General features: G+C 45.2%; 1 protein-coding gene across 4 annotated transcripts in view; it reads left to right on the forward strand.

The window, feature by feature from the left end:
• The window catches only part of RASSF4 (Ras association domain family member 4), an 855,531-nt gene that overhangs the window by 692,976 nt on the left and 138,219 nt on the right, over nucleotides 1–24,336 (forward strand). For all 4 annotated transcript variants that reach the window (XM_077454834.1, XM_077454835.1, XM_077454837.1 and 1 more), the window contains one exon: nucleotides 21,335–21,386. In XM_077454834.1, coding sequence (XP_077310960.1) covers nucleotides 21,335–21,386 — 52 coding nt within the window. The remainder of the gene's footprint in view (nucleotides 1–21,334; nucleotides 21,387–24,336) is intronic.

The following is a 24,336-nucleotide window of genomic DNA, read 5'->3' on the forward strand; positions in this document are numbered from 1 at the left end:
GTGCGGTACAGTCTGCTGTTCTGTAAGGACCGCTATCGGTCCACAATAGATAGGGTTGACGTGCACCACTGCTGACCGCTGCCCTATACTGCAGCAGTCCTTCAGCGGTATAGGGACTGACGTACAGTCTGCTAAACACTAATACACAACCTGCTTGGTCCACAAAAGTTCTTATAAGGACTGGTAACTTGGTATAGGGTGCTACGGTACATAGGCTTGAGTGCGGTACAGTCTGCTGTTCTGTAAGGACCGCTATAGGTCCACAATAGATAGGGTTGACGTGCACCACTGCTGACCGCTCACCTATACTGCAGCAGTCCTTCAGCGGTATAGGGACTAAGAGTTTTGTCACAGGGTCATTTAAAAAATGACATGCAGAGGAAGAGGCAGGCCCTTCCGCAGGGGTGGTAGGGGTAGGGCAGGAGCAACAGGCTTGAGCCAAAGTGGGAAGTTGCAGAAGGTGCGTTCAATTACTTTAAAGGATGCACCAGACTTGGTTGAGTGGCTCGCTCAGCCTTACTCTTCTGCACCCTCCTCATCCTCTCGATCTGCACCCTCTTCTTCACTCTCTGCTATGTGCACCCCCAAAGACACTACCACCAACAACACGACCACCACCACCACCACCACATACCTTCCGCTTGAGTCACTGGAATTATTTTCCGATCCATATCAAGAGGACATTTCTGATGCGCAGCCACTCTTGGTATTGGATCAGGAAGAGGAGGTAGCAACAAGCGCTACTCAGCAGTCTGACGCCAGTACCCAGATCAGCCCAAGGAGGAGGTTGGTCCCCGGTGTTGCTGCCTACTCTACTTATAGCGGTGGGGAAGGTGACGTTGATGATGACGTGTCTAGTGATGTCACGTGGGTGCCCACAAGAGAGGAAGAGGAGGGGAGTTCAGAGGGAGATATGGACCAGCAGATAGGGAGGAGAAGCAGCAATGACTTACATTGCACAGCAGGGACAAAGCAGACTGCAAATGTATCAGGAGCGAGTCATCGACCATGTACGGTCACATCTGGCGCTCCCAGGACACCGGCACATGGCTCCGCAGTGTGGGCTTTTTTTAACGTGTCCGCTGCTGACAATAGCGTTGCCATCTGCAATCTTTGCAGTCAACGCGTTAGTCGCGGTAAGCCCAATACTCACCTAGGGACGACCGCCTTAAGAAGGCACATGAGCAGCCATCACCGAGCCCAGTGGGAGCAACGGAACACACAAAGCCACACTGCAGGCTCTCACCGTCCAGCCTCGTCTTCTACTTCTCCTTCTCCTCTCTCCTCACAATTGTCCTCCACTCCACCTTCCATCACGCCAAGCTCACATTTTTCTGCAAAAAGGCAGGCTTCCGTGGGCCTAATGTTTGAGCGTAAAAAAATGATGACGCCGGATAACCCTCTTGCCCAACGGTTGGCGGCTGGCTTGTCAGAACTCATAGCCCGCCAACTACTGCCATATAAACTGGTGGACTCGGAGGCCTTTCGCAAATTTGTGGCCATTGGAACACCACAATGGAAGGTCCCAGGAAGGAAGTATTTCTCAGAGAAGGGCATCCCAGAGCTATATGGCCATGTTCAGCGGCAAGTGAATGTATCTCTGGCACACAGTGTCGGTGCCAAGATACATCTGACCACAGACACGTGGTCTAGCAAACACGGGCAGGGAAGGTATATCAGTTTTACTGCCCACTGGGTGAACCTTCTGACGGCCGTCAAGCATGTAACCCGTGGCACCCGTGTAGATTTGGTTTTACCGCCACGGATTGCATGCAGGCCTGACTCTTCTTCTCCTCCTCCTACTCCATCCTCCTCCCTCTCCTCCTCAGCTGCCTCCTCCTTTTCCGCTGCTAGCGTCTCTTCCACTGCACCGCCCAAGCTCCCCAGAACCTATTCCACATGCCAGGTGAGACGTTGCCATGCCGTGCTGCGTCTGTTGTGCCTGGAAGCAAAGAGCCACACTGGCCCGGCACTCCTTTCAGCTTTGCGTTCACAGGCAGATGAGTGGCTAACACCGCTCAATTTGACAGTTGGTAAAGTGGTGTGTGACAACGGTGCCAATCTGCTTAGCGCATTGAAACAGGGCAAAATCACGCACGTGCCGTGCATGGCACACGTCTTAAACTTGGTCGTGCAGCGATTCCTTGTCAAATACCCTGGGGTCCAGGACATCTTGCGGCAGGCAAGGAAAATCTCGGCCCATTTCAGAAGATCTTACACGGCCATGGCTCGCCTTGCTGACATTCAGCGGCGACACCATCTGCCGGTCAGACGTCTTATTTGCGATTGCCCGACGCGATGGAACTCAACCTTCTATATGCTTGATAGGCTGCTCCAGCAGAAACGTGCAGTTAACGTCTACCTGTATGAACTCTGCGAAAGAAACGGTTCTGGGGAGCTGGGTTTTTTTTCACCGCGCCAGTGGCTGCTCATGCGCGACACATGCAGACTTCTGCGGCCATTTGAGGAGATCACCAAACTGGTCAGTCGCAGCCATGGCGCCATCAGTGACATGGTACCTTATGCCTTCTTTCTGGAGCGTGCATTGCGTCGTGTCATTGATCAGGCTGTGGAGGAGCAGGAGCGGGAAGATGAGGAAGTCGCAATGCTGGATGAATTCCCAGGGGGGGCTACTCTATCTGAGACAAGTCAACAACAGGAGTCTGATGAGGAGTCAGAGGAGGATGGTGCCGGGGCGGATGAGCAGGAGCAAGAAGAGCATGCTTTAAACCTTTCTGGGATCCCTGTTGTGCGAGGATGGGGAGAGGAGAATGAAGAGGACGACATTATCCTGGATGATGAGCAGGAGCCAGGCCACCACACCGCTTCCACTTTAGTGCAAATGGGGGCCTTCATGCTCCAGTGTTTTAATAGGGACCCCCGTATAAAAAGCATGAGGGTCAAGGACCAGTACTGGGTGGCAACGTACTTAGACCCCCGGTACAAACACAAAATGGCGGAAATGTTACCGCCGTCGCAGAGGGCTGTCAGAATGCAGCACTTCCAGGCCTTGCTTCGAGAAATGCTGCATTCTGCTTTTGCGTGCGCTGGCAGAGGAGCAATTCCCACTCCCAGAGAAGGATTTGCGGGTACCAATCCAACAGCGCCTGCAAGAAGAGGCCGGTTTGAAGATGTGTTGGTGACTTCGGATATGAGGTCATTCTTTCAGCCGACCCATCGACAGGTGTCATCCGGATCCAGCATCAGGGAACGCCTAGACCGTCAGGTGTCCGACTACATTGGGTTAACGGCCGATGTGGACGCTCTGAGGAGTGATGAACCCCTAGACTACTGGGTGGGCAGGCTTGACCTCTGGCCAGAGCTTGCCCAATTTGCAATCGAACTGTTGGCTTGCCCCTCATCCAGTGTCCTGTCCGAAAGGACGTTCAGCGCAGCAGGGGGGATTGTGACCGATAAGCGTACTCGCCTAGCTCACCACAGTGTTAACTACCTCACATTTCTAAAAATGAATGAGGCATGGATCTCGGAGGAATTCAACACATGTGATCAGTAGACCATGTATATGTCTATAAACAATTTTTGGAATCAAGCACACAGACCTTCTTAATTCATTTGGCTCACTTCCCTGACCCAAAAAAGCACACCGTACTATATGCCCCTACCCTCCTCTTTGAAGAGGTTGAGCGGTGTCATATTTCTACTGGGGCTGCTTATTATGAGGGGTTCCCACCATCCCTGTGCTGTGCTGACTTCCTCCTGGGTGTTCTTATTATGAGGGGCTCCCACCATCCCTGTGCTGTGCTGACTTCCTCCTGGGGGTTCTTATTATGAGGGGATCACACCATCCCTGTGCTGTGCTGACTTCCTCCTGGGGCTGCTTACGGTGCTGCTGTCAGCGCTGTATGTCACGGAGCTGCTGTCAGCGCTGTATGTCACGGAGCTGCTGTCAGCGCTGTATGTCACGGAGCTGCTGTCAGCGCTGTATGTCACGGAGCTGCTGTCAGCGCTGTATGTCACGGAGCTGCTGTCAGCGCTGTATGTCACGGAGCTGCTGTCAGCGCTGTATGTCACGGAGCTGCTGTCAGCGCTGTATGTCACGGAGCTGCTGTCAGCGCTGTATGTCACGGAGCTGCTGTCAGCGCTGTATGTCACGGAGCTGCTGTCAGCGCTGTATGTCACGGTGCTGCTGTCAGCGCTGTATGTCACGGAGCTGCTGTCAGCGCTGTATGTCACGGAGCTGCTGTCAGTGCTGTATGTCACGGAGCTGCTGTCAGCGCTGTATGTCACGGAGCTGCTGTCAGCGCTGTATGTCACGGAGCTGCTGTCAGCGCTGTATGTCACGGTGCTGCTGTCAGCGCTGTATGTCACGGAGCTGCTGTCAGCGCTGTATGTCACGGAGCTGCTGTCAGCGCTGTATGTCACGGAGCTGCTGTCAGCGCTGTATGTCACGGAGCTGCTGTCAGCGCTGTATGTCACGGAGCTGCTGTCAGCGCTGTATGTCACGGTGCTGATGTCAGTGCTCTGTATTACGGTGCTGCTGTCAGTGCTCTGTATCTCCTGCACCCTCTTGTTTGCCTACCCTGGTCCCTGACCTTCCCTCTCCTCCATTGCCTTCATTAGCTCCATAGTCCTGAATTGTCAGAACAATTTCCCAAATAAAAAAAAAATGCTTGTAGTTATCGATCCCAAATTCACCTCATACATGTATTATGCTATTGTCCAGGTGGTGGGACTACGTGCTACCCCCTAATAATTACCCCGTGGCCGCAAATTCGACCTAAAGGTTTGCGAAATTCGCCTCCCATTGAAGTCAATGGAGCCCGCGGCGAACGGTCGTTTTCGCGAACGTTTGTGTCCGTTCGCGTTTCGCGTTCGCGAAACGTCCCGTCGGAAGTTCGTCCATCACTAGTTCTCACTGTTCTTCCTTAACCACTTTCAGACCGGACCATTTTGCTGGTCAATGACCAGAGGTCTTTTTACAATTTGGCACTGCGCTGCTTTAACTGGTAATTGCGCGGTCATGCAATGTTGTACCCAAACAAAATTTGCGTCCTTTTTTTCCCACAAATAGAGCTTTCTTTTAAAGGTATTTGACTGACTCTGCGATTTTTATTTTTTGCGATATAAACGTAAAAAGACCGCAAATTTTGAAAAAAAATTATATTTTCTACTTTTTGTTATTAGAAAAATCCAATAAACTCAATTTTAGTCATACATTTAGGCCAAAATGTATTCAGCCACATGTCGTTGGTAAAAAAAAAAGTCAATAACTGTATATTTATTGGTTTGCGCAAAAGTTGTCACATCTACAAACTAAGGTACGTTTTCTGGAATTTACGCAGCTTTTAGTTTATGACTGCCTATCTCATTTCTTGAGGTGCTAAAATGGCAGGGCAGTACAAAACCCCCCCAAATGACCCCATTTTGGAAAGTAGATACCCTAAGGAAATTGATAAGAGGCATGTTGAGCCCATTGAATATTTTATTTTTTTGCCTCAAGCGATTGAATAATGACAAAAAAAAAATTATTATTTTTTTTTACACAAAGTTGTCACTAAATGATATATTGCTCACACATGCCATGGTTATATGTGGAATTGTACCCCAAAATACATTCTGCTGCTTCTCCTGAGTACGGGGATACCACATGTGGTCAACTTTTTGGAAGCCTAGCCGCGTACGGGGCCCCGAAAGCCAAGCACCGCCTTCAGGATTTCTAAGGGCATACATTTGTAATTTCACTCCTCACTACCTATCACAGTTTTGAAGGCCATAAAATGCCAATATGGCACAAAACCCCCACAAATGACCCCATTTTAGAAAGTAGACACCCCAAGCTATTTGCTGAGAGGCATGTTGAGTCCATGGAATATTTTATATTTGGCACAAGTTGCGGGAAAGATACAAACTTTTATTTATTTATTTATTTTTTCACAAAGTTGTCACTAAATGATATATTGCTCACACATGCTATGGGCATATGTGAAATGACACCCCAAAATAAGTTCTGCTGCTTCTCCTGAGTACGGGAATACCACATATGTGGGACTTTTTGGGAGCCTAGCCGCGCACGGGGCCCCGAAAACCAAGCACCGCCTTCAGGCTTTCTAAGGGCGTAAATTTTTGACTTCACTCCTCACTACCTATTACAGTTTTGAAGGCCATAAAATGCCAGGATGGCACAAAACCCCCACAAACGACCCCATTTTAGAAAGAAGACACCCCAAGCTATTTGCTGAGAGGCATGTTGAGTCCATGGAATAATTTTATATTTTGCCACAAGTTGCGGGAAAATTACAAACTTTTTTTTTTATTTATTTTTTCACAAAGTTGTCACTAAATGATATATTGCTCACGCATGCCATGGGCATATGTGAAATGACACCCCAAAATAAATTCTGCTGCTTCTCCTGAGTACAGGGATACCACATATGTGGGACTTTTTGGGAGCCTAGCCGCGTACGGGGCCCCGAAAACCAAGCACCGCCTTCAGGCTTTCTAAGGGCGTTACAGTTTTAAAGGCCATAAAATGCCAAGATGGCACAACCCCCCCCCAAATGGCCCCATTTTGGAAAGTAAATTTAGGGGTACACTAGTGAGACTAGGTAATAAATGGCGGGTGCCCTGAAACTATAAAAAAATAACTAACCAACCAACGTCACCTGTAACAGTTATATGGTGATCACTGGTGAAAGGGTTAACTAGGGGGCAATCAGGGGGCTTTATGCGGTAGTATATGGGGGTCCCTGGCGCTATAAAAAGCTGCGGCGAACCTAAATACCTACCTGCCTAACTAGCGTCACCTGTGACACTAATACAGCGATCAGAAAAACGATTGCTTATTAGGCTGGGTTCACACTGGAGCGATGCGGGAACGCCACGAATCCGCGGCGGGTTCCCGCATCGCATGCCTCCCGGCGGCAGTTCACACTGCCCTATGCGAACTGCTGGGAGTGTCAGTGAAATGTTAATGACACCCCCAGATCAGTTCGCATATCGCAGTGCGATCTGCAAACTCAGATCGCATGGTGTGAACACCCATGCGATCCGATTCTGCTGCGGACCAAAAAAAGGGTCCCATGCGAGTTTGCGGCGGGTGCGGGGCGAAATTCAGCCATACTATCTGTATGGCTGAACTCGAATTGCACAGAGATCGGATGTGATTTGCACTGCAGTGCGGTGCGAATCACATCCGTTCTCATAAACCGCTGCAATGTGAACCCAGCCTTAGTGACACTGGCGACGGGGGGTGATCACGGGGTTAAACCTTTATTGGGGGGGTTAGGGGGGTACCTTAGAACTAAAGGGGGCTAACCCTAACTGCCCTAACAGTTATTACAGTCACAAATGACACCCGCCTGGTGATCAGGGGGTTAAACCTTTATTAGGTAATAAATGGCGGGTGCCCTGAAACTATAAAAAAATAACTAACCAACCAGCGTCACCTGTAACAGTTATATGGTGATCACTGGTGAAAGGGTTAACTAGGGGGCAATCAGGGGGCTTTATGCGGTAGTATATGGGGGTCCCTGGCGCTATAAAAAGCTGCGGCGAACCTAAATACCTACCTGCCTAACTAGCGTCACCTGTGACACTAATACAGCGATCAGAAAAACGATCGCTTATTAGGCTGGGTTCACACTGGAGCGATGCGGGAACGCCACGAATCCGCGGCGGGTTCCCGCATCGCATGCCTCCCGGCGGCAGTTCACACTGCCCTATGCGAACTGCTGGGAGTGTCAGTGAAATGTTAATGACACCCCCAGATCAGTTCGCATATCGCAGTGCGATCTGCAAACTCGGATCGCATGGTGTGAACACCCATGCGATCCGATTCTGCTGCGGACCAAAAAAAGGGTCCCGTGCGAATTTGCGGCGGGTGCGGCGCGAATTCAGCCATACTATCTGTATGGCTGAACTCGAATCGCACAGAGATCGGATGTGATTTGCACTGCAGTGCGGTGCGAATCACATCCGTTCTCATAAACCGCTGCAATGTGAACCCAGCCTTAGTGACACTGGCGACGGGGGGTGATCACGGGGTTAAACCTTTATTGGGGGGGTTAGGGGGGTACATTAGAACTAAAGGGGGCTAACCCTAACTGCCCTAACAGTTATTACAGTCACAAATGACACCAATGCAAAAAAAAAAATGCAATTGGTGTCACTGTGACTGGGGGGGCAGGGGTAATTGGGGGGGTGATCGGGGGGTGAAGGGGGGGTGTGAGTGTGCCTGGCATGTTCTACTGTGTAGTGTCGTGTTGGTGCAACTCACCGATCCTCTCTCCTCGGTGCCGGAACGAAAAATACCGACACGGAGGAGAGATTACATCACTTCCTCTGCCTGTGTTTACATTACAGGAGAGGAAGTGATGCAATGCTTCACTTCCATTCGTCAGGAGCGATCGCGAGGGGGTGGTCATGAATGAATGGCCGCCCCCTCATCCTGGATCGCTCCTGCACGGATACCGACCGCCGCTGGCACCGGGGGGGGGGGCCGATCGGGAAGGCAGGGACGTACAGGTACGCCCATATGCCTGCCCGTGCCATTCTGTCGACGTATATCGTCGTGCGGCGGTCGGCAAGTGGTTAAATCAAAGTCTCCAAAGTTCTCCCTTATATCAGAGGCTGCAGAGTCCCTCTTACAGTGTAAGAGTTTAGATGTAATGGGGAACTCTGTGGATTCAGATGTAAAGAGAATTGTTATTTAATCACAAAATATATGTATAGTGTATACTACAAAACAGAATTTGATGTGCGCCACTGTCTTCGGGTTTGGCTTGAAGAAAAGGTGGCAACTCTACCCAGGATGGCAGGAAGGGGTCCAGCTGCAGGACCACAATAAAGGGACCTGCAATGGTGGAAGTGGACTCTGGGATCAGTGGTAAGGGCCCCATGACCATGTTACGCCTCTGGTCTGAGGGTTAGATTGAGAGAGCAAGTTGGGAATATTAAAAAGGGATATAAAAAGCACAGCATCTCAAACCATATCAGGTTACATCACAACTGAGGCACTAAAGGTTTTAGATTCTGGGGAATTAAAAAAGCGATAGAGACGTTGGAGAAGAGGGAATTTTGTGAGACATCTCAGCCGCAGGGGAATCTTGGTGGATTTTTTTTAATACTCAGGTTCTCACCCCAAAAGGTTGAATATAGAATTTGTAATGGTAATGAAATTAGTTACAGTGCCTTGAATAAGTATTGATACCCCTTGAAATTTTTCCCCTTTTTAATGTTACGACCAAAAACATATATGTATTTTATGTGATAGACCAACACAAAATGGCACATAATTGTGAAGTGACAAGAAAACTATAAATGTTTTTCAAATTCTTTTACAAATAAATATCTGAAAAGTGTGGTGCGCATTTGTATGCAGCCCCCTTTACTCTGATACCCCTAATTAAAATCATGAGATGAGTGTAGTAGAATAGCAAGCAAGATCTGGAGCCAGAAGGAATGTCAGCCAAGCAAGTCTTTAACAGGAACCCAGGAGAGCGTCTCTAGCGATGTGACCAAGGTGAAGGCAGAGATCATCTGGGCTGGATGGCTTAAGTAGACAGGACTGATTAGCAGGATATCATCAACAGGTGAATCACTGTGGAGAGATAGGGGCTGGCAATTAGCCGACAGCTGAGCGGCCAGCTCAGAGAAGGAAGGGCTGAGCCAATTCCTGACAGCCGTCCACCCAAACTGACCGGCCGGACAAGGAGAGCATTAGTCAGAGAAACAGCCAAGAGGCCCATGTTAACTCTGAAGAAACTGCAGAGATTGACAGCTCAGGTGGGAGAATCTGTCCACAGGACAGCTATTAGACATGCTGCCCACAAATCTGCCCTTTATGGAAGAGTGGCAAGAAGAAAGCCATTGTTGAAAGAAAGCCATAAGAAGTCAGTTTGCAGTTTGCGAGAAGCCATGTGGGGACACATCAAACATGTGTAAGTAGGTGCTTTGGTCAGATGAGACCATCAGAGTTGATGGGTAGATGAATGGAGCCAAAAACAGGGCAATCTTAGAAAAAAACCTGTTAGCCCTTGTACACACGGTCGGACATTCCGATGGAAAATGTGCAATCGGACCGTGTTGTTGGATAATCCGACTGTGTGTGGGCTCCATCGGACTGTTTCCGTCAGAATATCCGATGGACAAAGTTTTAGAGCTGGGCTATAAAACTTTCCGACAACATGATCCGATCGGACTTTGTCCGATTGTGTGTAGAGAATTACGATCGGGTAAAGTGCCACGCATGCTCAGATCAAATTCCTAGACCAAAGCTATTGGCTACTAGCCTGAAGGTAGTCCCGTCGTAACAAAATAATGTCATCGCGTTATGAACGATCAGATATTCCGACAACTTTGTCCGACCGTGTGTATGCAACACAAGTTTCGGACAAAATCCGTCGTACAGATTTTGTTGTCGGAATGTCCGACCGTGTGTACAAGGGCATAGAGTCTACAAAAGACTCTTGAGACAGAGGTTGGGTGCAGAGGTTCACCTTGCAGCAGGACAATGACCTTAAACATACAGCCAGAGCTACAATGAAATGGTTTAGATCAAAGCATATTCATGTGTGGCAAAATTGTTGTTCACAGACACTCCCCATCCAATCTGACAAAGCTAAAGCTATTTTGCAAAGAAGAATGGGCAAAAATTTCCCTCCCTAGAGGTGCAAAACTGGTAGAGACATGCCCAAAAAGACTTCCAGCTGTAATTGCAGCAAAAGGTGGTTCTCCAAAGTATTGACTCAGGGGGGCTGAATACAAATGCACGCTACACTTTTCAGATATTTATTTGTAAAAAAAAATTGAAAAACATTTATCATTTTTCTTCCACTTTACAATTACGTGTCACTTTGTGTTGGTCGATCACATAAAATCCCAATAAAATATATTTACGTTTTTTGTTGTAACATGAGAAAATGTGGAAAATGTCAAGGGGTATGAATGCTTTTCCAAGGCATTGTATACTCCCCTGGGAATTTCTGCCAGAAGTGCAGGTTCATTTATTGTAGGTGTAGCACCGGCTCCTGAAGAGCATGTTTTTAAAATTTAAGGTTACACCTGAACTGCAGTTTGGTTTGGGTATAATTATTCCAAATTTTGACCTCAGCATCAGTCTGACTTGACTATAGGGTGTTCAGCCTGGCCACCGGGGGCACGGTTTCTTCTGGCAGGCATGGAACCACAGTCTAGTTGGGTGCTTTAAGGTTACTTTCTCTCAGAGCCGCCCAGTTGGAATGTCACTCTTGCTGTCCTTTCTGGGAGAGGGTACTTAAGATGTGGATGTCACGTGGTTTGGGGTTTCCAGTCCAGAAGTATGTTCTGACTCCATGGTCCTGGTCCTCCTGACCAGCCCTCAGGAAGGCTATGGCCTGAGGTGGGGATCCACCCAACTTTGTCTCGGAGCTGGCTAGACCGAGGCAAGGAAACTAAAGAAAGGATTCCGAGGTGGTCCGGTGCCATCTCCAGTTGTGGAGAGGCCCAGCGACTTTGTAGCTATCCAGGGGAGGACTCTTCAGAAGAAGGCCATGTATGGGTTGGCTTCTTAGAAAGAGCCTGGTGAGGCTTAGGGACCTAAGTGAATCCAATCTCGTGGGTATCCAACTTGAGTGAACATCCAGCTGTGAATGGCTATTCTCTGGCTTTAGTCAAAGTAAGAGAGTTTTTACAACAAAAGTTGAACTATTACCTTCAGTAGTCAGTCAGATTCCTTTTTATTTTCCTGGAAAAAAAAATACGAAACCTATTTACTTACTACAACTGCTGTTTCACCTCTACTCCAGTTTTATAAATCCGCTTAGTTGGTCTGACTCAAGGGATTAAGATCAAGGTCAGTGCACTAAGAATTAACTATAGATGTTTTTTGTAAACTAAAATACATCTGTATGTTTAAATATAGTTATGCCTAAATTATTTCAGCACACTGAAGTAGAGCCAATCACAGATACGGTAGCAGTCAGGTTCACTTCTTTCATTAGTCTTACACTTTACATCATATCTTTTAAAATATTTCTTTCTACTACTAGTCTTAGCAGATTCTTTCACATTACACTTTATATAAAAGTAAATTACACCTTTTCTAGTCGTAACCTGAAAAGCCCTTGGCAATATCACAGTTCTAACTCCACCAAAGTTTCATCATTTTACATTACCTTTCAAATTAGCACATATGTAAAGAAGGTGAATCTAAATCTTGGAGCATGTTGTGACTAACCAGTGAGGAGACTTACAGTGCCTTGCAAATATTCACCCCCCCCTCCCCCCCCCCCCGTTGGCATTTTTGTGTTTTCTTTCACAACCTGGAATTAACATGGATTGTTTGAGGATTTACATAATTTAATTTACAGAGCATGCCCACAACTTTGAAAGTTTTTTTTTTTTTTTTTATTGTGAAGCAAACAATAAATAGGGCAAAATAACAGAAAAAGTCAATGTGCATAACTATTCACCCCCATGCTCCCACCATCATGTTTCACTGTGGGTATGGTGTTCTATGGGTGATGTGATGTGTTGGGTTTGCGCCAGACAAAGCGTTTTCTTTGATGGCCAAAAAGTTACATTTTAGTCTCATCAGACCAGAGCACCTTCCTCCATACATTTTGGGAGTCTCCCACATGCCTTTTTGCAAACTCAAAACGTGCCATTTTGTTTTTTGCTGAAAGTGATGGCTTTCTTCTGACCACTCTGCCATAAAGCCCAACTCTATGGAGCGTACGGCTTATTGTCGTCCTATATACAGATACTCCAGTCTCTGCTGTGGAACTCTGCAGCTTCTCCAGGGTTACCTTAGGTCTCTGTGCTGCCTCTCTGATTAATGCCCTCTTTGCCGGTCTGTGAGTTTTGTTGTACGCCCATCTCTTGCCAGGTTTGCTATTGTTGCCATGTTCTTTCCATTTGGTTATGATAGATTTGATGGTGCTCTTAGGGATCATCATAGATTTGGATATTTTTTATAACCTGGCCCTGACTTTTACTTCTCAGCAACATTGTCCCTTACTTGTTTGGAGAGTTCCTTGGTCTTCATGGCAGTGTTTGGTTAGTGGTGCTTAGGTGTTGCAGCCTCTGGGGCCTTTCAAAAAGGTGTTTGTATATATAAGGACAGATCATGTGACACTTAGAATGCACACAGGTGGACATCATTTCACTAATTATGTGACTTCTATGGGCTTCATAACAAAGGGGGTGATTACATACGCACATGCCAATTATCAGTTTTTTATTTCTGAAAAATAGTTGTAGGTATATATTTTTCTAATTATACTATCACATCACATATAATTCAGATTTAAAAAAATCATTGAACTAAAGGTTGTAACAAAATAGGTAAAAAGCCAAGGGGGGTGAATACTTTTGCAAGGCACTGTAAGTTTAGCAACCATAAAAACAATCCATCGCCTGTTGCACCGAACAGATATTGACAGATTATGTCCCGCCAGTGCCGGCACAGCACTGAGTCTCACTCCCCACTTGAGCTCCGGTACTGGGAACAAGATCACAAGTCACCTCAACCAGCCCATTTGTTACTGGCCATGCAAGTATGATCCCCATTGGGACATAATCTGTCAATATCCGTTCGGTGCAATAAAAGATGGATTGTTTTTATGGTTACTAAACTTAAAGCGGAGCTCCATCCAAAAAGGGAAGCTCCACTTGTTTGCCTCCTTCCTCTTCCCCCCTCTACTGCCACATTTGGCACCTTTCAGGGGGTGGCTGGTCTCATCATGGAGAAGTCACCCGGAAGTCCGGTCCCCCTCCTCCATCCCCTGCTGCCCGGCCATTTACAGAGTGCAGCGTGCTTCGCACATGTGCAGTAGGGAACTAGCTGTGAAGATGCTGGTTTCCCTTACAAAAAATTGCAGTGGCTACACCCGAGAGCCAATTGAGAAATTGACTGGGGTGGAGACAGTGCTGGATCTGTGGACATGTTAGTGTCAAAGTATTAAAAGTCAGCAGCTACAGTATTAGTTTTTATGAAGGGGCTCCTCACTGGTTATTCACAACATAGGCACTTCATGATTTAACCTAATTTTTCTCACTTGTTCCGCAAGTCTGTGTGCTGCCTGCTTGTGGTTGGAATGAGATATTGGCGATCCCTCTTCTTTTTTTGGTAAAGAAAGTGTAACAGTCTCAATGTCTATAATGTTGAATAATGTGTGGGGGAGCTTGGGGGTGTTAGGAGCACAAATTGCTGCTTACCTTTATTTACCAGCTTGGAAATTACATTGTACAAAGCACGAATCTTACTGTTCTAATATTTACTGTTTGGGGTTCTAATGGAAGAGACTTAAGCTGACCATACACTAGTAGCATTGTTTTTGAAATTGTCCATTTTAATAATATTTGTTTGATTTAATTATTGTTAATGGGATCAAATCACCATTAGTTTTCAACCATGATGACAAGAAAATTAGAAAACTTTTCTCAAATGAAATAATTTCTAATAGTATATGTCAGGGATATGCAATTAGCGGACCTCCAGCTGTTGCAGAACTACAAGTCCCATGAGGTATAGCAAGACTGACAACCACAAGCATGACACCCAGAGGCATGATGGGACTTGTAGTTTTGCAACAGCTGCAGGTCCGCAATTGCATATCCCTGGTATATGTAGTTTTCGTTCAGGAAATTCATTAACTCTAGGATTGAATTTTAAAAACAAAATAAAAATGTAAGTACTTTGGAATGACGCTCGTCAAGTCATCAAATGTACTGAGAATTTTCGTTCAAATGTTTGTACAAATATTAGTATGAATGTTCATTTGGCAATCTACTTAAATACGGTCAGATTTAGACCAGCATATTAGATAATTCATGTGCCATATAGGCATCTCTGTCAACTCTATACAGTCTCTTTATTAAACAATCCATTCACTACCACATCCGCATACACTGTTCCCTACACTTAGGCTGCATTCACACCTGAGCGTAGCGCTTTCAAGCGTTTTTTGCGGCGTTTTTTTACCGCGATTTGTGGCGTTTTTTACCGTGATTCGCTGCGTTTTTTACAGCGACTTGCGGCGTTTTTTACCGCGATTCGCGGCGTTTTTTACCGCGATTCGCCGCGAATTTGTGCAGGGCAAAAGGTCACCAATGTTAAAAGAAGAAAAACGCCCAAATCAGCCCGATTCGCGCGACAAAAAAGGGTCCGGAACTTGTTTGAGCTTTAGGCGTAGGGCTTCAGGTGACTTGGAGTGGAGATGTGAACCATCTCCATTGAGAATAATGGATTTTTTTCCCTCCAGCGTTTTGTAGCTTCAGACGTCAAGCTACAAAACGCTCAGGTGTGAATGGGGTCTTACAAAGAGGGAAAGGCGTAGTTCCTGAAACAGTTTGGCTTCATCTGATTTTACATTGGAATAAACTTGTATCTGGACATGAATGTCACAGTGTGGCACTTCAAATCTAAATTGAATAAATGTAGTTACATGCCAAGGTGTTCAGGACACTGTATTTTAACAGCATATACACATTACTAGGTTATAATAAGAACATTTTCATGGATGTTGCACCATCTATTCATTCACATAAACAATATTTAAAGTGAATTTGTGTAATGCACAACAATTTAGGCAATATAAACTCCAATTCACATCTTGTACAAACAAGATTTGGCTATTTTCAGACAAAAGATTTTAGAACTGCATTTAAATGATGGGGCCACTGCTTTATTTTGCCACAAAAACAAAATAACCTATAGAAATATCTTTGTGTTTAAAGAGGAAGTAAACCCTGATGGGTTTACTTCCTCTTTCATTCCCTGCAAAGGCAAAGCATAATGGACTAATGCATCGCATAGTAGCCCATTATGTGTCACTTACCTGACACAGGAGCCAGCGATGTCACCGCTGTCCCCTGTAGTCCGGCGCATCCATCTTTTCGGTGGGGTCTCGCAGCTCCGCCGCTGTCTTCGGGCAAATATCTCCTAAACCGTATAGGTTTAGGAGATATTTCTTGGACCTACAGGTAAGCCTTAATCTAGGCTTACCTGTAGGTCAAAGTGATTTGTAAGGGTTTACAACCACTTTAAAATTCTGAGTAGTTTTATTCCACTATTCTAGCTGCTCCTTTTTCTTTTTCAGTTCTTTTTAATTGATGTCACATCCCAAGGGTTACTAGGGATTCTGCAATTCACATTAGTAATCTGTGCTACATACAGTCAGTGTTTTCCTGTTTTGGGTGCTACTGGAACAACTTGCCAGCTATTCACTGAATACACAAAGGCACCTTTGCCATTCAGCAAATATTGTGTATAATTTTTCAGTAAATACAAGATTTCTGGACGAGTTGCTGATCATGACAACATCCGCACATTCTCTTCACCTTGTCCAAGCAGAGGAGGCATTCACTGAAAAAATACAAGCTGTTTGCTAAATGGTAGAGGTTTGAGAGCAAACGACTCCTTGTACTTAGTGAACAGACTGCAAGTTGCAGCAGTACTAACTGCATTTAGCACACGCTACTACAGTGGATTTTAGCATCCCCAATGCTGTCTGTGTCTACATATGGGAAATTCAATCTTACATTCTCTCCTGGTGAACACTGTCACCAGAAAATGTGCACAGTAGTCACAGTCTGGGGCTCTACGCCCTCAATGACTGTACCAAGGGAGACTCTCTGGGAAGCTACCGAGTAAACATCCACGTAGGCAACAGTGTGGTAGACTATGCCATCACAGATATGAACCTCTTACTCACCAAGGCCTTTACAGTCACCCCACAAACACAACTGTCAGACCACAACCAACTACTGCTATATATTGAATCTTTAAACAACCCATCTCAAAAACTCCACTGAGCTTCTCTCTGCAACTTTCTACCATAATTTAAATGATCCAAATAATATACCACAAGATACAGAGAAGTAACTGAGAGACCTGACATAAAAAAACAGCTAGAAAACCTCCAAAATGATACCTATGCCCAGCTGAGAAAAGTCAACTACAAGAAACCATCCAACAAACAATACAATAAATGGTACAACAAAGAATGCAAAGTATTAAGGAACACCTTACAGACAGTCTCAAATAACAAACACAGAGACCCTGACAACACTGGATAAGGATCTAAGGATAGCTCATGGCACCCTACAGATAAAAATACAAACAAACCCTTAAAAAGAAAAAGCAAAATGTAATCTCCAACAACCTGCAACAATTAGAAGAGGTACTTCAGAAAACTCTTTCAGTCAAATATGGAAGAATATTGGCTCAGCACCCAGGAAAACAACCTACATATCCAAAATGGCAACATCTGGCTCAACTACTTTAACCCTTTCCCGCCGAGTGTACGCAGATATGCGTACTCGGCTTCCGGGGGTTATACCGGGATGATGCCCGCACCTGCAGGCATCATCCCGGTACCGTTTTTTGCAGCAGGCGATTGGCTATCCAGGCATAACAACCGATGCGGCTAAAAGCCGCTCGGCTGTTATGCCGGAGGAGCGGGAGGGGACGTCCCCCCCTCCCGCCGCCTCTCGCCGCTGTTACCGGTGCTCCCGCTCGATCGGGAGCACCGATCAGAGATCCGACGCCTCCGGCTGCTGCGGAGGAACTGGAACGAAGCCGTAATCGGCTTCGTTCCAGTCTCCTCATCGTAAACACGGAAGCGACGTCATGACGTCACTTCCCATTTACTCGGCTGCCAATGGCGCCGGTTTAAAAAAAATATCCGGTATTCAGAATCGCCGTTTTCGGCAATCTGAATACATTGAAGTGTAAAGGAGGGGTGGGGGGTCTTTTAGACCCCCGATCCCTCCATAAAGAGGACCTGTCACCACCTATTACTGTCACAAGGGATGTTTACATTCCTTGTGACAGCAATAAAAGTGATACATTTTTTTTTTTTTTAACAATTTAGTAATTTTAAAATAAATAAAAAAAAAAAAAATGTTTTTAAAGCGCCCGCCGTCCCCGCAAAGCTCGCGAAGCAAAGAAAACGCATACGGAAGTCGCGCCCGCGTATGTAAACGGTGTTCAAATTACACATGGGAGGTATCGCCGCAATCGTCAGAGCGAGAGCAATAATTCTAGCACTAGACCTCCTCTGTAACGCTAACCTGGTAACCGTAAAAAATTTTTAAAGCGTCGCCTATTGAGATTTTTAGGTACCGTACTTTGTCATCAATCTACAAGTGCGCGCAATTATAAAGTGTGACATGTTTGGTATCTATTTACTCGGCGTAACATTATCTTTCACATTACGCAAAAAAATTGGGCTAATTTTACTGTTTTGTTTTTTTTAATTCATGAAAGTGTCCCTTTTCCCAAAAAGTTGCGTTTAAAACACCACTGCGCAAATACCGTGTGACATAAAATATTGCAACAATCGCCGTTTTATTCTCTAGAGTCTCTGCTAAAAATATATATATAATGTTTGGGGGTTCCAAGTAATTTTCTAGCAAAAAATATGGATTTTAACTTGTAAACAGCAAATTCCAAAAATAGGCTTAGTCATGAAAGGGTTAATAACCTCTACAAAGATATTCCAGAAGAGGCACTAACTGTAGAACAAAAATACATAATCAAAAGACTAAATGGTATGGAGGAAAAAAAATCAAGCATTTCCAAAAACCCCTAGATATACCGGTTACACTAGAAGATATATTGGAGAAAATCCAACACCTGCAAATGAAAAAAACCAGTAGGATCGATGGAACCCTGCCAGAGATGATTAAGCATGGTTCCCCAGATGTTGCAATATGTAAAGTGTTTAATCTGGTTCTGAGTGCTGATTATTACCCTAAAGTATGGAACCAACGCCCCATAACACCCATCCATGAGTGTAGACCAGTATGACCGAGCCAACTACAGAGGGACATGTGTCAGCAGCACACTGGGAAAACTATTCAACAGTATCCTCAACAAATGGATCCTCAACTTCCTGACACAACTTTACATCCTCAGCAGAAGTCAGGCAGGGTTTATGCCAAACCATCGAACCACAGACCACATCTACACCCTGTCTCATCAAGGACCATTTCCACAATACAAAACATGGAAAGATATTTGCCTGTTTTGTGGACTTTAAGGAGGCCTTTAATGAATTAGGGCGGCAAAGTGGTGTAGTGGTTAGCACTCTCACCTAGCAGTAAAAAGGGTCACTGGTTCGAATCTCAACCACGACACTACCTGCCTGGAGTTTGCATGTTCTCCCTGTGCCTGTGTGGGTTTCCTCCGGGTACTCCGGTTTCCTCCCACACTTCAAAGACATGCAGGTAGGTTAATTGGCTTCTATCCAAAATTGGCCCTAGAATATGAATGGGGACCTTGGACTGTGGGCTCCTTGAGGGTAGGGACTGATGTGAGTGTGCAATGGGTAGGGACAATTGTAGACACTCAGGTTGAACTGGATGGACTGGTGTCTTTGTTCAACCTTACTATGTAAATTCAGCATGGCACCCAGACCTGTTCCTCAAACTATTGGAGAGTGGAATAGGAGGGAAAACATATGATGTCATCAAGAGTTCATATACAGAGAACAGCTGCAGTGTAAAGGTGAATTGGAAAAGGACAGATCACTTTCGACAGGCCCAAGGAGTCAGATAGGGCTGCTGCCTAAGTCCAACCCTCTTCAACAATATCTACATGAATGAACTGGCCACAGCAATAGAATTCTCCCCAGCACCTGGGCTAACTACATGACACAGAGGTGAAGTTCCTCCTGTATGTGGATGACCTCCTCCTGTCACCAACAGGGAAATGCCTACAAGACTGCCTATCAGTGCCATCTATCAGATCCCTTCAGTGCCACCTATCAGTTCAGCCTATTAGTACCCATCAATTTAGCCTCATCAGCGCACATCACTGAAGGAGAAAAATTACCTGTTTGCAAAATTTTACTAAACTAACCATAAAACTGTTTTGTTTTTTCATTCATTTAGCAAAGATAAAAAACCCAGCAGTGATTAAATATCACCAAAAGAAAGCTCTATTTGTGGGAAAAAATTATAAACATTTCATTTAGGTACAGTGTTGCATGACCGTGCAATTGTCTTTCAAAGAGTGACAGCGATGAAAGCTGAAAATTGGTCTGGGCAGAAAGGGGGTTTAAGTGCCCAGTAAGTAAGTGGTTAAACAGCTATACTCTTGATGAAACTATCAGCTACACATACCTCAACCTAAAAAATAACAAATAAGGAAGTTTCAATCAGCCTTGGATACCCTAAAGCAGAGGCTTCTATGCCATCAGGAGATCACTGTACCACCTAAAACCACCAGTAAGAGTTTGGCTTAGAATCTTTGATTCACCCCAATCCTTCATGACAGTGAAGTTTGGGGTCCTGTCACCTACCCAGACCAACCCAAATGGGACTCCAGCCCATATTAATATTAATATTCAATCTGCCGGTCAATAGTGCCTGCTGGTCTGGGCTTAGCAGGTTTCCTGTACTTCTCACAGTTCAGAAGAGGGACCACCTACAACTCATACCACCATAAGGCCATACTGACCAAAAAGTAGCAGTCCAAGCCATGTGGCCTGCAACAACTCATTAGCATCTCATCTATCACAAATTCCCAACAATCAGGCTTGATAAAATCTCAAAAAACATACTGAATGATTCCAAAGTAAAATATATTGGAGACTAGAAAAAATAAATAAACTCCAAGAAACTGTTTACCAGTAACTGCAGAGAAACTACAACCTGGCTCCATAACTGGAGGGGTTATAAGACCCCAAAGACAGACAGACCCTGAGCCTGTACAAACTGAGTGCCCACAGCCTGGAAATCAAACTAGGACAGCACAGGCAGACCTACAAGCCCAGGGAAAGTAGACTGTGCCAGCAATGTGACCAGGGGATCCTAGAGGATGAGGAACACTTCCTGCTATGGTGCTGCAGTACTCATCAGTAAGGGACACTCACTGCTAGAGACTTGCTGCTCTCATCCCGGACTTCAGTTCTATAGAAGAGAAGAGGAAACTTCGAATTCTACTGGGAGAAGAGAAGCCAATGGTGAAAATAGCTGCACAATATGTGACCGCATGTCACAGACTGAGAGGGACATGAAAAACTGTGGACTTTAAAAATCCTTTACATGGACTCATTCCCCTTTATATTACCCATTACCAACCCCCCTTACCATACAAAGTCAACTGCGTTGGCAATGCTAAAATGTATTTCGTCCTGCCAATAAAGCTCATTTGAATTCCTGCAATGGTCACAACTGTGTTGGGAAGGTTTACTGTTGCTTTCTGTTGTCTGTGAAGCAGAATATGGCACAGAATCTCCCCATTTGTGGACACAGAAAGTAATAAAACCCTGATACACACTCTAATCCTTTTCCAATTTATCCAGAACTAGAGAAATGTTTGGATGGTTTAAACTTTAAAAAATTGGATTACGTTCTAAGTATGTATGTATTTTATTCCCTTTAGGTGGAAAACAGCTCTTCAGAGTTTGGACTGTATTTTCTTCATGAGACAGGAGGTAAGGTTGTTGAATAATTGTGTTTTAATAAGAGTGTATCATCTAATGCATTGCTTAACTTACATTGCATTGTCAGGGTTTAAAAAATAGAATGGAACTAAAAATAGGATTTTTATAACAGCTTACCTGTAAAATCCTTTTCTTGGAGTATATCACGGGACACAGAGCCACAGTAATTACTGTATGGGTTATATAGGCACCTTTAGGTGATGGACACTGGCACATCCTAGACAGGAAGTTTAGCTCCCTATATAACCCCTCCCCTTACCGGGAGCACCTCAGTTTTGTAGCAAAGCAATATACGTGTATTAGAAGAGGGGAGGGACCTCTGTGTCCCGTGATGTACTCCAAGAAAATAGGATTTTTATAATAGCTTACCTGTAAAAATCCTTTTCTTTGAAGTACATCATGGAACACAGAGCCATAGTAGTTACTATGTGGGTTATAAGCCACCTTCAGGTGATTGACACTGGCACACCCTAAGACACGAAGTCCACTCCCTATATAACCCCTCCCACTACTGGGACTACATCAGTTTTTGTAGCAAAGCAACACAAGTTTATACCAGAAAGAAGGGTGGGACCTCTGTGTCCCATGATGTACTTCAAAGAAAAGGATTTTACAGGTTAGCTGTTATAAAAATTCCTATTTTCTTATCGTACATCATGGGGCACAGAGCCATAGTAGTTACTATGTTGGATATCCCATAGCAATGCCAACTGAAGGGAGGCACAACAAAATTAGAGCACCATGAGACGAGAGAACTTATACTGCTGCCTGCAGCACACTGCACCCAAAGACAATATCCTCATGACTTTTTAAATCTACTTGATAGGATCTGGTAAATGTATGGACTGAAGACCAAGTTGCAGCCTTGCAGATTTGAGCCATGGAGGCTTGGTGATGCATTGGCCAGGAAGTACTAACAGCCCTGGTAGAGTGCGCTTTAATATGAAAAGGTGGACCTTTCCTCTTTAAACCATAAGCTTGAACAATCACTTGTCAAATCTATTTAGAAGTAGATTTTGATGCTGCCTGTCCTCTTTTAGGACCCTCAGGCAACACAAAACATCCATTTTGAGCAGTTGACTTCAAATAGATTTTGACTGCTCTCACCCAATCAAGAGAATGGGAAAATGAAGGTAGACCACTATCCTGGTTTAAATGAAAACCTGACACTACCTTCAGTAGAAAATAGGATGAGGACACAATACAACATTATTCTTGTGAATAATTACATCTGACTCTCTACAAGAAAGAGCAGCCTACTCAGATACCCTTCTTGCAGAAGATATAGTTACCATAAAAAACAATTTCCTTGTCAAAAGGACCAAGGGAATATGTTGTATCGGCTCTGTTTCTGTAATGCTGACAGGACTAAATTCAAGTCCCAAGGGTTCAGGGGTGACCTAACCGGAGGATTAAGCCACGTTACCCCCTGAATAAAGCTACAAACCAAAGAGTATAAAGCAAGTGGTCGCTGAAATAACACAGATACGGCTGAAACCTGCCCCTTGATAGTACTCAAGACCAGCTTTATTTCTAATCCCATCTGTAGAAAGTCAAGGATTCTACCTATGACATACTTCCTGGGGTGCCAACCCCTGGATTCACACCAGGAGACATATGCCTTTCAGACTCTAATATAGGACCCTGGAGGCTGGGTTCCTTGCATTAACCAAAGTAGACACCACTGAACCTGACAGCCCACACTTCTTCAGAATGTGGGTGTCAATACCCAAACCGTTAAATTTAGCGCTTGTAAATTAGGATGGAATACCGGACCTTGCGAGAGAAGGTCTGGCCGTGGCGGTAGGGTCCATGGGTCCCCTACCGCCATCTTACGATCTCTGCATCCCAAGATCTCCTGGGCCACAAGAATCACGACTTCCCTTCCTGCTTGATCCTGCGAAGAAGTCATGGACGCAGGCAGAATAGGAGGGAATGCATAAATCAGTGAGAACTGATTCCACGGGAACACCAAGGCATCTGTTCCGCATGCTAGTGGATCCGTTGTTCTTGACACAAAGTTGTCTATTTCTTTGTTGAACCTGGACGCAAACAGATCTACGCCTGAGATCCCCCATCTTTGACATATTGACAGGAAGATATTGGGGTAAAGGAACCATTCTCCCGGAAACAACTGCTGGCGATTCAAGTAGTCCGCCTGCCAATTTTCTATTCCTAGAATGAAGACTGCCAGTAGGCAAAGCACATTGTTTTCTGCCCAAGATAGGATATGATTCACCTCTCTCTGGGCCGCAAAACTTCTTGTGCCCCCTTGGTGATTAATATAATATAATATATTGCTATGGCATTGTCGGATTGAATCCTGGTAGGACAATTCCATAAACTGAACCTTCAGGCCCTCAGGACCAAGTGCTCTGTCTGAATTTACAGAATGTTAATGGGCAAGGCCATTTCTGATCTTCTCTTGGACAGTTGCCTCTTCCAGGACTGCTCCCCAACCCAAAAGAGGTTGATGTATTACCACTTCCCAGGTAACTGGAAGTATTTCCCCCTTTGCAGATTTTTGATTATTAACCATAAACTGAGGCTCCGGCGCACCTTTGGAGTCAGACACATTGGGAAATCTAGAGCTTGAACCCTTTTGTTCCAAGCTGATAGGATACTGTTTTGCAACAGCCTTGAATGAAACTGAGCATAAGGAAAGGCCTTGAATGAAGCCACCATCTTTCCCAACAACCTTATGCAAAGCTGAATAGAAGTATTCATCTTGCTTCAACTACCTGAATAAGTTCCTTTATGGTGCTGATCTTTGCCTGGGGCAAAAATGCCCTTTTCTGGGTGTATCTATTGTAGACATGTCACTGGAGAAGTGATCGAGGGGGTGTACATCTCACCTAGGTTGCTACACAGTGTGAGATGGTAAATCCAGGATGGATCAGTTTCTCAGCAGCGATATGCTGCTGAGTTGTTATTTAAATTT

This window comes from Lithobates pipiens, unplaced genomic scaffold (assembly GCF_037356315.1).
Source record: "Lithobates pipiens isolate NorthernLeopardFrog02 unplaced genomic scaffold, aLitPip1_a1.2 Scaffold_25, whole genome shotgun sequence".
In the NCBI taxonomy this organism is placed as follows: Eukaryota; Metazoa; Chordata; class Amphibia; order Anura; family Ranidae; genus Lithobates; species Lithobates pipiens.